Source organism: Nansenia antarctica, assembly GCF_963989245.1.
Source record: "Nansenia antarctica genome assembly, chromosome: 6".
In the NCBI taxonomy this organism is placed as follows: Eukaryota; Metazoa; Chordata; class Actinopteri; order Argentiniformes; family Microstomatidae; genus Nansenia; species Nansenia antarctica.
In genome coordinates this window covers 64,868,194-64,885,752 of record NC_137676.1, presented here as the reverse complement: position 1 = coordinate 64,885,752, position 17,559 = coordinate 64,868,194, and the positions used below count along the sequence as shown (strand labels likewise).

At 48.8% G+C, this 17,559-nt stretch overlaps 1 protein-coding gene across 1 annotated transcript in view; it reads right to left on the bottom strand.

The window, feature by feature from the left end:
* The window catches only part of fhip1aa (FHF complex subunit HOOK interacting protein 1Aa), a gene marked incomplete at both ends in the record, with an annotated part of 18,945 nt that continues 1,386 nt past the window's right edge, over window positions 1–17,559 (bottom strand). Inside the window, 10 exons of the mRNA XM_080533296.1 lie at window positions 1–203; window positions 1,040–1,160; window positions 2,220–2,398; window positions 2,538–3,584; window positions 6,573–6,772; window positions 7,271–7,350; window positions 8,890–9,057; window positions 10,287–10,373; window positions 11,044–11,202; window positions 13,828–14,511. Coding sequence (XP_080389422.1) covers window positions 1–203; window positions 1,040–1,160; window positions 2,220–2,398; window positions 2,538–3,584; window positions 6,573–6,772; window positions 7,271–7,350; window positions 8,890–9,057; window positions 10,287–10,373; window positions 11,044–11,202; window positions 13,828–14,511 — 2,928 coding nt within the window. The remainder of the gene's footprint in view (window positions 204–1,039; window positions 1,161–2,219; window positions 2,399–2,537; window positions 3,585–6,572; window positions 6,773–7,270; window positions 7,351–8,889; window positions 9,058–10,286; window positions 10,374–11,043; window positions 11,203–13,827; window positions 14,512–17,559) is intronic.

Sequence of the window (17,559 nt, the reverse complement as noted above, 5' to 3'; positions counted from 1 at the left end):
TTACTCCTCCATAGGGATGTGTGCTAGGATGGAGTGCTCCTGTGAGATGGCGGCCAGTTCTTTGAGGAACTCTGAGAAGAGGACCGTGGCGAACACCTCTGTCCGGGACAGAGAGATGGTCTTGGGCTGGGCTGTAGGGGTAGGTGAGCTTTTCATCCTTCTGCCTCCATCCACTTGAGGGGATCGTTCTTGGCTGTCTTTGTCTGTAATTGGAACAGATCGGGACGTTAGTAAGTGTTCATTGACATCGGTAACATCAACAACAACAACAACAAGTAGACACCCAAAGATATAGTTGTTGTAAGGTAGCATGAGTACAATTTTTTCCTTTTACTTAAAAAACCTATATTGCATAAGTCTTGTACGTATATTCCTCACAGAGAGTGAAAGTTATAAAACTAAGAAAGTGCTGGGAATGTAGAGCAGATACATGAAAGGAGATGAACATCAGGAGGGGGTGCTTCTCCACTGAACAGCTTCATAGCCAAACAAGATCAAGCTGCATATATTCACGTCCCAGTGGAACCAAATACATCACAGTTTGACGTTTTAATCTTTCAGTGTTTCACTGCAGGAATTAGAAGCACAAAAGGTTATTGCTTTTTTTTTTTTTTTTTTTTTTTTAATTACTGCTCCTGTAGGATATGACCCTGAATCCTCTAGAAGCTTCTCTTGTCTATTAAGGCCAAGGCATCAGACCTCGGTGATCTGGCTACGGATCCAGGAGCAACCTAAAACAAACATCTAAAACATCATGATAACAGCTGAAAGGAATTATCTAGACCGACATGATTTAGTTGGAAATGAAAAGTGAACCGTAACACGTTGTGTGCAGCATTAAGGAGCGTTATGAATACCGTCTACTAGGGATGTCCCGATCCGATATTGATATCGGATATCTGTGCGATATTGGTCCTGATATGAATGCTGGATCGCAGATCGGACGGGAAAAATCCCTACGGATCGGGACATCCCTACTGTCTACGAGTCATTTTGATAACGCTAATCATCTTGTGACCTATTGGGACGCTGCTCTCACCTTGACCTCTGAGTGAACTCTCCCTGGCCAGGAGGCAGTGTTGGGCGGCTGTGATCAGCTCTGGGAAGTCCTTCCTGCTGGAAGCCTGATGCTCTATCTGGTTCTTCAACGAGGCTAGTACCTAGTGAAAAATTCACACGCATGCACACTGATGTCAGGCAGGATTAGACACAGTTGTTGGATATTTATTCAACAGCATGTTAACAACTCTGCGCTGCCAGGGAAACATGTTTGCATACGAATTGAGTCATCACTTGTGTTTCTCACAGGAAATGTTCTGTTATAGAAAAAAAAGAAAAAAAAGAAATCCAAACACACACTCCTACACAGGAAGATGAATGTTGTTTCATGTCGTTAAAAGAAACGTGGGATTACAGTTGTGAGTGAATAGAGCCCCGTAGCTGTTAGGTACACAACGCCAAGAGTATGGATGTACTGTAGGCAATTTGCAATTTCTCTTGCCTAATAAGCCACTCATTATTGAGAACAGAAGCCATAAACCATCCTAACCAAGCAAGACACGAGATGAAACACTACAATTGAGCATGTTTAATGCTCTGATGAGAACACTATTTATTTTCATGACAAACAAGCATACCCTTTTTTTAATATGGCCAGCGTGAAATTAAACCCCCAGTGTTTGTACCGTACATCATCGACGCACCATCCCCTTTAATCTCCTACAAACAATCCCTTTAATGCGAGGCTTCCATCACCCAGCCAGCGCTGCTCCCCCTGCTCATTTGATTTACTTGTTTACACACATCTTCTATTCAATTATGCATGAATCAACAGCTAATGCTGTAATACCTCACTGGAGAATTGTTTCACAGGGATATTGAACTCTCGGTTTTGTTGCCGTGTTCATGGTAATTCGCAAGCGTATTCCCTCATCACTCCTGAGATGTTGGCAGGGTGCGGAGCCAAGTCCCAGGTGAGTTCCATCGTCGAGCGGTATTTGAGAAAGTATTTGTTTGTTCTTTCACCTTAGTGAGTACAAAATCAAACCGAGAGAGTTGTTGTATTCCTGGAAATCTCTCTCTCTCCGAGTAGGAGTCTATTATAGAGTTGAGGTCATAGTTATACATTTCTTTAGTGGGTCCCTGTACACACAAACACATGAACACGTGCACGCCCACTCGCCCACACACACACACACACACACACACACGTTGTGTACCTGGTATAGGGAGCGTACACTGGGCTGAAACACCATGTTGGTGTTGAGGAGGAAGGAGCGCAGGAGGGGCTGTGGGTAGGCAGCCAGCTGGGCCAGGATACCAGTCAGCAGCAGGTTCACATGGAGGGAGTTATCCAGCATGTTCTCCAGACGAGACAGCAGCACGCTGACAAACGGACCTACGAGAGAGAGAGAGAGAGAGAGAGAGAGAGAGAGAGAGAGAGAGAGAGAGAATCAGGGATATGGGTGACTTAGGTGCACTGTAGTACCCACTGAGCATTTCCCCATCCTTGTTGCTGGTCATCCACCCCGGCTCACCTGTGAAAGGCACAGAATGGCTCCTGCTCCCGCTACGGAGCTTGGTCCCGAAGGGCATGTGGACCTTCTCTGTGTCCGGAGTGTCTGCAGAGAAGGAGCTGAAGTCCACGTCTTCGTCCTCCTCCTCCATGGGAGTGACGACGTTCTGGAACTCTCTGTCTGTCTTCGCCGGGCTCCCCTCGACCTTGCCGTCCAGGGTACGGATCAGCTCCTCGTACTGGGCCATGAGGTCATCGCCCACCTCGGTAGCGCCGGTGCTCTGGAGGTTGGAATTATGGTCCGCCTGGCCTTTGTCCTCCTTGGTGTCTGAGCCAGCGTTGTTTTCCTCCGCGGCGGGAGGCTGGAGCGGAAGGCTGAGGCCGTTCCTGAGGGGAACCTCCTTTTCCTGCAGACCCGACTCGAGAGAGAGGAGTTCCTCAGGGTTCAACTCTAGCACCGGCGCCGTTTCCGCCGGCTCCTTCCTCCTCGGCCTGACGGTGTCGCGGGCGTCCTTCTTCGCCACGAGGTCGTAGACCATGACGTCGTCCTGGAAGTCCGACTCCTCGTTGTAGGAGCCCTTCACCAGCAGGATGGCCGTCCTCCGCATCTCCTGGAGGTGCGCGGGCGGCTCCGTGGCGGGCGGCGGCGGCGGTCTGACCTCAGCAGCGGCAGCAGCCGCCGCCGCCTCGGGGGACTGAACAGGACAGGCGTCGTAACTATCGTCCCACTCCAGCTCCTGCTGGCCAGCCGGGGCCGGGTCTGCTGCCTGGGGAGGAGGAGGGCTGGGACGGATCCGCTGCTGCTGCTGAGCCCTCTTGGCCCCGGTCTGAGGCTGGCGCCCTCTCCCCCCCACCTCCTCCAGGGCGCTAGGCTGGTACTCCTCCGGAGGCGGGTCCTCGCCGTCGTAGGGCGCCGACCACACCCGGCAGGCGCGTATGCAGCTGGTGATGCCCAGGCGGGCGTCGTAGAGGTAGTGCAGGTAGCTGACGTCCAGGTAGATCTCGGAGCCGATGACGCAGGAGTGACCCGACCCGTCGTCGTCCTCCGGTAACGTCTCCCCCGCCGTCCCTGACAGAGGCAGAGGAACAGAACCAATCAGCGTTGATGAATGTTGTGCTAATAGACACGCCACACCACGCCGCTGCACAGCGTTTCACACTGAGCAGAACTAATGGTGATGAGCAATAAACTGCAGGAGGGTGAACTAATCTGATTACCGCAGGAGATACGGCAGAGTGCTGTGTCATGATCCCATTGTATGTTCCCATTGTATGTTCCAATTGTATGTTCTCATTGTATGTCCCCATTGTATGTTCTCATTGTATGTTCCTATTGTATGTTCCTATTGTATGTTCTCATTGTATGTTCCTATTGTATGTTCCTATTGTATGTTCCTATTGTATGTTCCTATTGTATGTTCTCATTGTATGTTCCTATTGTATGTTCCTATTGTATGTTCCCAGGTCTGCTTAAAGACTCATTCAGTGAGTAAAGTCACCCAAAAGGTCAACATTCTAGAGTGCCACGGGTGACTTTATTCACCAAAATGCGAGTGTTCTGGAATTCTTTGGCAGTTAGTGGGTTAATGGGCAACTAGAAAGCTCAAACTCAGTTCTGAGTTGTTGTTGGTTTGTGGTCTTTTGTGCACGTCACCAGAAATGAGATTAAAACAACAGCCACTGAAATGACGTTAAGACTGTCTAGCCACCCTATTTCCCAAACCCAGTGAATGAACCTAGTGTGTGAGAGGTTGGGGCAACGCTGAGCTTACAGTACTGTACAGAACAAAGGGAAGGGCAAAGCAGATTACAAACCTGTTTCAAATTTGAATTTAATTCAAGTTGCTACTCAGATTAGTTAATCAGGCTAATCTGTAACACATGGCAGAGAGTAACATCCAATATAAGATTATTCAGGCCACTTAAAAAGGTTCAAAATACTTGACCTGAACCCAGAATGAAACCCATTGTTGAAACTCAAATCCGCTCTTTAAATCCAACTTCAGAACTATTTATTTATTATTTTATTTTAGGAGGAAATCACTGAGGTGTTAAGGCTATTGAAATATCAAGCAAATCTCCCGGTCATATCCACAAGGTCCTAGAGGCACAATAGGTTTTAATCTCAAACACACTGACATTAATCAATAAAGAGTTGCCTACGGTATGTGTATCACCTCTAGTCTTCTTTTCAGGGATTTATTTTAAGTTGGACTGAAATTATTTGTTGTATGCTTTTGTTATGTGAGAGTAATTAAATCACCTTTAATTAATTTATAGAATTTATTTAGACTAGGCATGTATCTTTGGTGGTTGACTGAGAGCCCATCTAGCCAATCAGTGTTACACCGGCTCGGACAATATCCCATGTCACAGATAATTTACTCGCCTCGTAGCATACCTGATATTGACAGATCTCCTGGGTTAACATATGCCAACATTTAGCAGCAAGGAGATTTAAGTTAATGTTAGCATAATTAAGTTAATGCTAACGTTCACTAGCTATTAGCTTAACTAGTTGTCGAACTCTAGTGTATACATTGCTGAGCACACAGCTTTGTTTACAGTCATGGCGAACACACGTCACCAGTACCATATCGTAATTGGAGACGGTACAACTGTTGTTATTTTGGGATGTCAGAAGTCACAGCTATTTACAGCGCGGTGCACATCGAAGCATCGACATCTTCGAGTGTCATTACCGTACTTCGGAGACAACTTAGACCTGAAACTCACTCTTTGAAAGTCAAGAATGACAATGAAAAACGAGTTAGGGCATTAGTATGAGCGTCATTTTGTGATTTCCATTTCAGGAGACAGAAAGGGACAGAAATATGATTTAAAGAGTGAACTTTTCCTTTTAAGTTATAGATCCCCAATTGGGCACCATTGCCATTGCCCTATCCTACCTACCATTGGTGCCATTGCCCTGTCCTACCTACCCCTGGTGTCATGCTGCCATTGCCCTGTCCTACCTACCCGTGGTGTCATGCTGCCATTGCCCTGTCCTATCTACCCCTGGTGTCATGGTGCCATTGCCCTATCCTACCTAGCCCTGGTGTCATGGTGCCATTGCCCTGTCCTACCTACCCCTGGTGTCATGCTGCCATTGCCCTGTCCTACCTACCCCTGGTGTCATGCTGCCATTGCCCTGTCCTACCTACCCCTGGTGTCATGCTGCCATTGCCCTGTCCTACCTACCCCTGGTGTCATGCTGCCATTGCCCTGTCCTACCTACCCCTGGTGTCATGCTGCCATTGCCCTGTCCTACCTACCCCTGGTGTCATGGTGCCATTGCCCTATCCTACCTACCCCTGGTGTCATGCTGCCATTGCCCTATCCTACCTACCCGTGGTGTCATGCTGCCATTGTCCTGTCCTACCTACCCCTGGTGTTATGCTGCCATTGCCCTGTCCTACCTACCCCTGGTGTCATGCTGCCATTGCCCTGTCCTACCTACCCCTGGTGTCATGCTGCCATTGCCCTATCCTACCTACCCGTGGTGTCATGCTGCCATTGCCCTATCCTACCTACCCCTGGTGTCATGGTGCCATTACCCTGTCCTACCTACCCGTGGTGTCATGCTGCCATTGCCCTATCCTACCTACCCGTGGTGTCATGCTGCCATTGCCCTATCCTACCTACCCCTGGTGTCATGGTGCCATTACCCTGTCCTACCTACCCGTGGTGTCATGCTGCCATTGCCCTGTCCTACCTACCCGTGGTGCCATGGTGCCATTGTCCTGTCCTACCTACCCGTGGTGCCATGGTGCCATTGTCCTGTCCTACCTACCCGTGGTGTTATGGTGCCATTGCCCTATCCTACCTACCCGTGGTGCCATTGCCCTATCCTACCTACCCGTGGTGCCATGCTGCCATTGTCCTGTCCTACCTACCCGTGGTGCCATGGTGCCATTGCCCTATCCTACCTACCCGTGGTGCCATTGCCCTATCCTACCTACCCATGGTGCCATTGCCCTATCCTACCTACCCGTGGTGCCATTGCCCTGTCCTACCTACCCGTGGTGCCATGGTGCCATTGTCCTGTCCTACCTACCCGTGGTGCCAGCGCTGGGGCTGTCCGTGCCCTTTGACCACAGGATGGAGTCCAGCTGGCGGAGGGGAGGGGGGCTGTGCTCGGGCGAGCAGCAGGAGGGTGTGAGTGCCAGGATCTTAGCGGCGGACACGGAGTAGCAGTCTCTCTCCTTCACCACGCGTCTTTGGCTCAGCATCATGTGATTACAGGGGATCAGGTACCTGGAGGGCGGACAGACAGAGGGGGGGGGGGGGGGGGGGTTGATCTTGTTAGGCATCCCAGCAGGTGGCTCAGAGTCTGGGTATGGGTGAGGAGGCGGCAGGGGGGGTGGACCAAACAGATGGGCCAGTGTGCTCAGTGTGTGGTAAGGAGTAAAAGTGGAGTAGGGGCTGATGGCAGAATAAACCTATTACATGTACCATGGTTTATACATTACATCAGCTACTAAGACAACGAAGCCTGTTTGTGTGTGTGTGGGTGTGAGTGTGTGTGTGTGTGTGGGGGGTGAGTATGTTAGCCTGTGGCTTCCAGTACCTGGGTGTGTTATTGGGGTCGACGTGTGAGTGTGAGTGTGAGTGTGAGTGTGAGTGTGAGTGTGAGTGTGAGTGTGAGTGTGAGTGTGAGTGTGAGTGTGAGTGTGAGTGTGAGTGTGAGTGTGAGTGTGAGTGTGCGCGTGCGCGTGCGCGTGCGTGCGTGCGTGTGTGCAATATCCCACTCACCTCAAAATGAGCTGCAGCATGACATCCTCACAGTATAAACCAATCAGTGTGCGGAACAGAGCGAGGGAGACGGTGCCCAGCTGGGGAAACAACGACACAACACAGAGACCATGATGACCATGAAACAAAATGGCGGACCAGCACCACAGGTAAACATCATGATCCAACTGGACAATCAGCCAACAACTTGATTTCCCCCCCATGTAACAACATTTGCTGAAATACTGACCTTTGTGATTTTTACACATGTTTTATGTTTTAATGTTCTATGTCTTGATTAAGGGCAAGAAGAGTAGAAATGCTTTTCTGTTTGCTTGCTTTTTTAATTGTTTTTTGTTGAATCTGAAGTGCTGACAGTTGAATAATAAGTGTACACACAGCAGGGAGACGTCTGTCCATCCAGAGAGGGCTGTAGGACGGGCCGATCCACTGAGAGGATGTTTTGGGTTCAGCGCTAAAGAGCTTCCTGCTTGTTAATGAGGTTTTGAGGCTGGTTTCCTGTTGAGCCCTTTTAGACAGATCTGTTCCAGATAAAAGGCTATTCTTTGAGTTTTTTTACGACGTCTTCCTTTCTTGTAGTGTGAAAAACCAGTTTTTTTAGGGGCTTCAGGTGGTATCAAAGGGAGCTAATGTTACAAAAGGAACCCGGGGGCATTTTCGCTGCTCAGCAGTCATGGGACGCATGTTAACACTCCAATGAACAAATGCCTCGTATTGATTTAGATACAGCCTCTCTAGTCCACACCAAAAACTGTTTGAACTACACACGTCTTAATAATGACAGCTCCAGGACAAATAATATAATCATTTTTGCTTCGCCACGGCAACAATCTCACTCTTTGATAACGACATTTTAAATATTTGTTCAGATAATTAGAAACAGGAGGCCTCAGGTACTTACGACACAACAGGAGCCTTGTGGAAGAGCTGCACATTATGGCCACCTTTTAGAGACCATGGTGAGTCTACTAGTCTAGTCTATGTGGATATAATAAAGATTCACAGGATTCCATGTGTGTGTGTGTGTGTGTGTGTGTGTGGGGGGGGGGGTTGTTTGTTTGTGTGTGTGTGTGTGTGTGTGTGTGTGTGTGTGTGTGTGTGTGTAGATGGGTTTACATGTGTTTCAGCCTGAGGTCTCCCTGCCCTAGAAGCGGATGTTGGTACAGCTGATGAGCATGAGCATGACCATGTGTGTGTGTGTGTGTGTGTGTGTGAGCCTGTGGCTTCCAGTACCTGGGTTGTGTGTGTAAGCGTTTGTATATGTTTATTGTGTGTGTGTGTGTGTGGGGGGGGGGGGGGGGGGTGTTTGTTTGTGTGTGTGTGTGTGTGTGTGTGTGTGTCCTGTGTGAGTGTGTGTGTGTGTGTGTGTGTGTGTGTACAATAAACATATACAAACACGCTCGCACACCCACTTGTCAACCCCAATTTGTCAAACCAAGTGTGTATGCGAGAGTGTTTGTATATGTTTATTGTGTGTGGTGTGGTGTGTGTGTGTGTGTATGTATGTGTGTGTGTGTATGTATGTGTGTGTGTGTGTGTGTGTGTGTGTGAGTGTGTGTGTGTGTGTGTGTGTGTGTGTGTGTGTGTGTGTGTGTGTGCTAGTCTGAGGCCTGCCGTACCTGGAAGGGTGTGTTGATGCGGCTGACGAGTGTGTCCAGGATGTGGACGGCCTCGTGGCGGTGGACCAGGATGAAGGACAGGAAGGTCTGGAGGAGCGCCGGCTCTGACACACTCCTCAGGAACAGGTCCAGGTACGCCGTGGTGGTCATCACCTCCTCCAGGGTCAGCTACACACACACACACACACACACATTATTATCGATTCCTGTTTATCCATTATTTATGTGTGTGTGTGTGCATAAGTAAATGCGTGTGTGTGGTGTTGATGTTATCTGTGTGTGTGTGTGTGTGTGTGTGGTGGTTGATATTATACGTGTGTGTGTGTGTGTGTGTGTGTGTGTGTGGTGTTGATATTATATGTGTGTGTGTGTGTGTGTGTGTGTGTGTGTGTGTGTGTGTGTGCGTGCGTGTGCGTGTGCGTGCGTGTGCGTGTGCGTGCGTGTGCATGCGTGTGTGGTGTTGATGTTATGCAGGCCATATGCAAAAACATGTGTGCGGTCGGTTTGCATACTGTTCTGTAGGACATATGCAAATACATGAACATCACGCCTACACGTATGAACACCATGCATGTTTCCATACAGCATGTGAGTCCATCTGTTTTGCGGCCAGGCTGAATGTTCCAATCTCATGTCAGCTCTAAGGACTGCTCCATTCTTGTTAAATACCTTCATTTCAAAAACCTTCATTTCAAATACCTTACTTTACATTACTTCAAATACCTTACTTTACATTACTTCAAACATTACTTCAATAATGTCAGGCAATTCTGTTTTTTTTCTTGAATGGGGCAGTCCCACAGTTATATATATATATATGTATTGGATAGAGATAGTGGAGAGAGACAGGACAGTAAGGAGTAACCTATAGACCACTGGACCACCCCAGGCCATGGTGCTGGACAACTAGACTACACCAGGCCATGGTGCTGGACCACTGGACCACCCCAGGCCATGGTGTTGGACCACTGGACCACCCCAGGCCATGGTGCTAGACCACTGGACCACCCCAGGCCATGGTGCTGGACCACTGAACCACCCCAGGCCATGGTGCTGGACCACTGGACCACCCCAGGCCATGGTGCTAGACCACTGGACCACCCCAGGCCATGGTGCTGGACCACTGGACCACCCCAGGCCATGGTGCTAGACCACTGGACCACCCCAGGCCATGGTGCTGGACCACTGGACCACCCCAGGCCATGGTGCTAGACCACTGGACCACCCCAGGCCATGGTGCTAGACCACTGGACCACCCCAGGCCATGGTGCTAGACCACTGGACCACCCCAGGCCATGGTGCTAGACCACTGGACCACCCCAGGCCACCTGTCAGGTAATCCTAATCCACCTGAGACGAGCGGTACCGCAGACCCGAGAGTGCTTGGTGATACGGACCTTGTGGAGGGCGGGCGCCAACACAGGCACCAGGAAGCCGTTGTAGATGTAGCTGACCAGCTGGTCCCTGATGCTGGGATGGGCCACCTGGGGACGGGCAGGAGGACACGGGTCAAACACAGCAGCTCATCTCCTCCTCAGGGACGTGATTCAATCACACTTCCAAGACAAAACCACCTGATGCGTTTTGTTCTTATTCAATTTTCGATTATTTGATTTTTGAAACCCCATCCTCTGTCTTTCCTAATCTTGTCAGAACATGGAATGAGCATGTTACCATCTGCTCTAGGGCACGTCTGATCTCACACCGGGCCTAGACCCTGTCCAACAATTGACTGACAAATTGATTGCATGGCAATAAATCAGTCAAAATCAATAAAAAATGAAGTCATCTCACACCGGCTTTGGGATTTGGGGGATTTCAACAGGTAATGGCTCCTGGCCGTAGCATAGATGACTTTTTCTTGTTATGACTGATGGATGATTCGCTTACTTACAAGACAAATGTATTTGTTGTAAGTCGCATTGGATAAAGGTTAAATGCCCAAAATGTAATGTAAATGTAAGGTACATGTAAATGTAGGCGTGTATGGGAGCGACCGTGAGAAAACGAGTGGAGAGAAAAAATGGTTGAGATGAGTGTTTGAGCAGTGGGGTTATGTTTGTTGTTATATACCTGTGGGCTATGAGTGAGTCATGTGTGTGTGTGTGAGTGTGTGTGTGTGTGTGTGTGTGTGTGTGTGTGTGTGTGTCTCACCTGAATGACTGCGTTGCAGAACTCCAGGGAGTTGAGGAACTGGACGAGGGGGGGCATCAGGAGCCAGTCGTCCCTGTGGAGGCTGTGCCACTCCTCCCCTGGCACCTCCAGCCTGGTGGGCAGGGACGAGTACAGACCGCTCAGCCCTGTGGCCAGCACCTGGACGACACACACACACACACACACACACACACACAGACACACACACACATACACACGCACACAGAGACACACACAGGGTCAGAGAACTGTCATGTGAAGGCTATCCCTTACTATTACAAGCGACAGAACAATGACAAGTAGGCAAAGACATACAGTACACACATGCACACATGACTCAAACACACACACTGTACTTGTACTTATACAAAGACCTGGTAGATCCTGTACCTGGATCAATAGTCGGTACCGTTCATTTGTACTTGGAACCTGTTGACATTATGTGTGTTTTCCTCATTGTCAATGAGAGAGAGAGAGAGAGAGAGAGAGATAGAGAGAGAGAGAGAGAGAGAGAGAGAGAGAGAGAGAGAGAGAGAGAGGGAGAGAGAGAGAGAGAGAGCTCTTCTCATGACTCAGATATCCTATCTGTCCACTGCAGACGTAGAGGCCTAGAGGCCTTTGAGCCAGAGCTCTGAATGGGGCCTCTGTTCGGCTCTGCCCCCCTCTGGGCCTCTGTCCCGTTCAGTCTGTACAGGCGCAGGTAGGACTCTGCCTCTCCATTGGCTCAGACAAGACAGTGGAGGGTAATCCTGGGAGATAGAGGTATTGTCCTCCTCTCACTGGGTCATTACATCATCTCCAGTTACATAACCATCTTCCTCTCATCTCCCCTGCTGATCCCTTTATGCAGTGTCAGTACTGCAAAGGTAGATTCTATCAGGGGTTACCGGAGGCTCTATAGCACAAAGATCATCTTTCGGGCCCCTGCCTAGAATGGACTGAAGACGCTAGTACTGTGACTTGTTCTTATCAAATGTTTTACCTATGATGACGATTGTATAGTTGACACACTTACTTATATATTGACAATTATAGTTATTGTAAGTCACTCTGGATAAAAGCCCCTGCTAAATTACTTAACTGTAAAAAAAAAAAAAAAAAGTATATATATATATATAATGATATGAAACACAAGTGCAGTTTGTTTGAACTAACACTTTCTGTAGCAGAAGTACTCTGTGGAAAAGGCAGTTTGCTGATGAAACCGTGAGCAGTATCTGGTGATATCATCTTAGAGAATTATAAAGATAACCTCTACATTAATGATGAGCAGCATACCGCATTAAATATAAATGATGGAATGTGTAACATCTTAACGATAACGATGAGGGATGTTTTATGCTTTTATGTTTTCATTCTTGTGGCTCTCTGGCTCCCCTCTGTGTGGTGTTATGACAGACAGATATATAAATGAATAAAAATAATTGTGCGCACGCACGCACACACACACACACACACTCTCTCTCTATCTCTCTAACACACACACACACACACACACACACACACACACACACACACACACACACACATCCAAAAGGCGGAAGCGAGGAGAGAATTACTCAAATTACCTCCATTTGATTTACATGTATCTCAGCTCCATCCATAACAGAAGGACAGTGATGTATGACTGGATTAAATTACCGTTCCCCCACCAACAGCAGACCTGATTTCCCTGGTGTGTGGTTGTGTGTGTGTGTGTGTGTGTGTGTGTGTGTGTGTGTGAATACATCAGACCAGTGCCAGTTTGATAGAGCACAGCTCACCTCAAACACAAGCCAAAGTAAACTGTTGCAAAAAAAAACGTTAATCTATTTAAAGGAATTTACAAATCGTCATTCAACATGAGGAACTATCTTCGTTCCCATCTCACTGATCTATCGATGTCGGAGCTCAGCGTTCACAGAGGGGAAGCCCTAGGGTATATCGCTCTGTGCTGCTGATGCGATTCACGCCGGCATGTCGATAAGAAGACCGCTAGTGTAGATGTCAGAGTAATTAGTAAATAGCTGTACAGATGTACAGCTGGACATGAAGACCCTCAGATTACATAACTCTGTTTCATAACTGTATTTGAAGGAATTTATCATAAAGGAAAAAAATAAATGCCCCTGGTTTTGGCATACATTACTATTTCTTATGATGGCTGATGGATAGATTATTCACTTACAGTACTTAGACAAATGTATTTGTTGTAAGTCGCCTTGGATAAAGGCGTCTGCTAAATAAATCAATGTAAATGTAAGGTCATGCAATGTTCCCTCTGGTCTGGGTTTGGCTTCGCTTGTAACATTATCCTAATGTGATGCATGCCGTGCATTTTTGACATGCAACAGCTGATTGCGACCACCGTCCCCTGCTTTCTATTCAGACTGTTTTGCATACTTGGGTTTGGATGTGATTCGCCTGCCCAAGGTCATAGAGGAGTCAGGGGTTTACAGTGGGAACACAAGTGGGTTTCATTGACTCACAAGGACATTGTCGAAGGGCAAGAAAACCATGCATATGAAACACATAGAAAGGGCAGAGAGGTACAGAGGGAGTGTGTGTGAGAGAGAGAGAGAGAAAGAAAGAGAGAGAGAGAGAGAGAGAGAGAGAGAGAGAGAGAAAAAAGAGGGAGAAAGAGATTGAGAAAAACTGAGATTTCAATCAGAGACCAAAATATACTGAGTAGCAGACCAGAACAGACAGAATAGAGAAAGTGGGGGAGAGGGAGAGAGAGAGAGAGACCCAAGAGACCAAGAGAGACAGAAACCATCTATGACCATCCTAGCCAAAGCGACTGACCGGACAGAAGTAGGTGTTCTCTGCGATGTGCTTGGCCACGCGGTGGTTCTCCGCCGACAGGGACATGATGAGGAGCAGCGCGTCCCGGGCCTGCTGGCCCACCAGACCCTCCCGGTGGATGAAGGGGATGAGCAGGGAGAAGATGAGGAAGTTGGCCGCCCCCTGGTCCTCGCTGGTGTGGAAGAACAGCTCCAGGACCGACGGGTCCTTGGCCAGGACGCAGCACAGCTGGTTCAGCAGCAGGACGAGCTCCGCCTCCACCGCGGGGGACGCCGCGCCCGAGCACGAGGACAGCAGCATCATCAGCGGGCGCAGCACGGGCTTGTGGTGCAGCAGGGGCTGGCGCGCCTGGCCCACGATCATCTCGTACATCTTCAGCTGCTCCAGCTTCATGTCGTCGGTGAACTGGCGCCGCAGGCTCCAGAGGAAGAGGCGCTCCATCACGTTCTCCATCACCACGAACTCCAGGATGGGGCCCATGGCGCCCGCCTGGCCGCTGTCCTCCTCCATCAGCAGGAAGAGCATGTGCTCCACGTAGTTCTGCACGGCGCTGGCCTCGTCGCCCGGGACGGGGCCGCCGAAACGCAGGCCGCCGCCGCCGCTGACCAGGCCCATGACGCCCAGGGCGGCCATGTTGGAGGAGCTGCTGCGGAGGGGGTCGTGCTTCTCCAGGATCTTTACCACCTGCGGGTCAGAGAGAGAGGGGGGAGAGAGAGAGGGGAAGGGAAGAGGGAGAGAGGGGCAAGAGAGAGAAGAGAGAGAGGGAATGATGACAGAGATAATTGACCTTTGCAGTAATAATAATCATAATAATAATCAATATGTATATCATCGTCAATCAATTTATATATATATATAACATTTGTATAGCGCTCTCTCATGAACTCAAAGCACTTAACATGTAATTTAAAAAAATAAAATAATACAGGAGGACAGCCACAGAACAGGCCTGAACAGCTGGGGTTTACCACGGTGGTAAGAGTCAACACTGTCAGCAGCTCTGACAGGGTGGGTTTGTTAATTATCTATTAAATTGGACTTATTTGATACTGCCGTTTCAGCCGTAATATTATTATTACTATTATTATAATTATTATTATTATTAGGCCTGCTCCTTTAAAATGTATTTCAAACTAGTCATCAAAGCACATCTGGCGAACCAAACTCCCTCTTAAACTCTGGCAAGGTGCTAAAAAATGACACCCAGGCTAAATGATCTCCACATCTCTAATGGTTTCCAATCTGAAAGCCAGATCGTAAGTGATGTCCTAGGGGAAGATGGGTAAGTGACAGTTAATAGACTAGCAGCCTGCTGCCTTTATTGAAATCCAGATGAACAAACTCTCTTACGAGACGGAACTCGGTGGAGATCAAACCTCACCGACACCGCTGGGAAATAACGCGGGGGAGCTGAGGGCATCATTTGTGATTTTATGAAGATTAGATATTGCCAGGTGTCAATTGAATCACCCCAGGCAATATACATCATGGGAGCATCGGGAGATGGAAGTGTTTTAACTCCACTGAATCCGTTCCTGCGGCTTTTTTGGAGTGAAATGTATCGGGGCAAATATAAATCGTAGAGTGACATGGCATTTTCCATTGACTGTGAACCATAAACAATAACGTTCAAACATAGCTCCCGAGACACTAACAGGATCCATAAACATGCACCATGCTATGAATCATCCCTGTCTTGTATAACCGGGCCAAACAATAATGAAAAACATAAAAAACATGTTGATAGTAAATCTGATTTAATCGGACTAATTCATCTTGCTCCAAGCACTAGACGCCTGTGTTTGGTGGCCTGGGGTGGTCCTGTGTTCCAGCACCACGGCCCAAAGTGCACACATATGCATGCCCATGTTGGCATGGGTTAGAATCTGGCTCATGCCCAGCTGACATACCCTCTTCCTCCGTACTTCCTTAACTCACCAACTGCCAAAGAGTTCCGGAACACTCACCACTTAGAGAGCCAAGTGTTTTATGTGGTGTTTACCTAGCAACACAACTTTGATTGGCTACAAAATGAAGCATCATAATTGATGCATTTTCAGTGAATAAAGTCACCCATGGCACTCTCGAATGTCGACAGTTTGGACGACTTTATTCACCCTCGGCACTGAAAAAACGGACAAAAACAAGCCGTGTTTTCCTCTCTCCTGTACAGTGTGTTTGTGTTTGTGTGTGTGTGTGTGTGTGTGTGTGTGTGTGTGTGTGTGTGTGTGTGTGTGTGTGTGAGCCTGGCTCCCTACAGTGCTGTCACCCTCCCTAGAGTCAAACAACAATGACCCAGTGTCCCCCACCAGGCCCTGCTGCTATGGCGACGGGGCGCCCTCGGAGAGAGCCACGCCCAGGCAGGCCGACAGAGACAGAGCACCCAGCAGGTGACTGTATCAGGCGTGACAACACCATACCCGCACAGGAGGAGGAGAGAACAGTGATGGATGAGAGGGGGAAGAGGGAGGAGTGGAGATTAAGAAAGTGGAGATTCTTTTTTTTTAAATGGCCACTTCAGACACTGTCAGTCATCGTTCCTAACTGCTGGGTGTTTCCTGGTGGCGTTGAATAACTTCGACAACCAGGCGAGGAAGAGCAGATGATCAAGCTGTCTTCGATAGCCAGCTGGGTGGACAGGGACTGGACAGGCTGACGTAGAGCGAGTGATTGAGCTCTCGTCTAGCGGGAAGGATCGTGTCTAACATGAGCTACAGTCTGTCTGTCCGGAACAGGGGAGGGCTGCTGGGGGTAGAAATCAGAGGACGGGCTCATTGTCATGCATGGAACGGAATCAGGAACGCTCATTTTCCGCTACCATTCCTTATTCCGTTTCATGCTTTCACAAGTGAGCCCTGCCCGCCCTGCCCTCCCGATTTCTACCTCCACCAGACTCCCCTGGTACAGAACCCTAGTGAACTGTGCTGCCCAGTAGAATACATAGTTCAACAATGCAAGTCCTCCATATCAGCCAGCTTACCCTCGTGTCCAAACACAAGCGCCATAACTTCATAGGAGGTCTGGGGGAGAGCGATAAGGCTATTGACTGTTCATGAAAGTCAACCTGTGTGTTTGATTCTGCAGCAGCGTGGGTTCCGTGCTGAGGCAACATCATTAGCATGTTTTTACAGGTCTGACTCCTCCTTTATTGCGAGCGCAAAGTCAAGAGCGCTCTCATCAAACTGCTAATTAACCACAAAGTGAGCAATTAAGACCTGGTTGGAGAGACATTGTGCAGCTATGTCACCTGCGGAGCAGAGGCAATGATCTATAAATGGCACGAGCTTCAGAGAGACTCCCCTGTTGAGACCGTTAACGACTAGCTTTAAAAAGATCTAAGGTTGAGAACAATGGAATACATTTATTTGGTTTTTTAGGGCATTTCTGCTTTATTGGGATAGAGACAAGTAGAGATTCACATGCAGGATATGTCGAACCGGGGATCGAACCGGGGACCCTGCGATGATATGGCATGCGCCTTAGTGTGCCTCGCCTCTTACTCCCCCGTGCAGAAACACAGAGAGACAGTTCTAGTGTGTGTGGTTGTCTACTGCTTCCAGAGCTGTGAGCTCCAAGCCATTTGTGACAGCTCCTGGGGAAAGAGGTAACAAGCCAGGGAGAGGCCTGGGGGGAGAGGAGCCAGGGAGAGGCCTGGGGGAGAGGCCTGGGGGGGAGGCCTGGGGGGAGAGGAGCCAGGGAGAGGCCTGGGGGGAGAGGAGCCAGGGAGAGGAG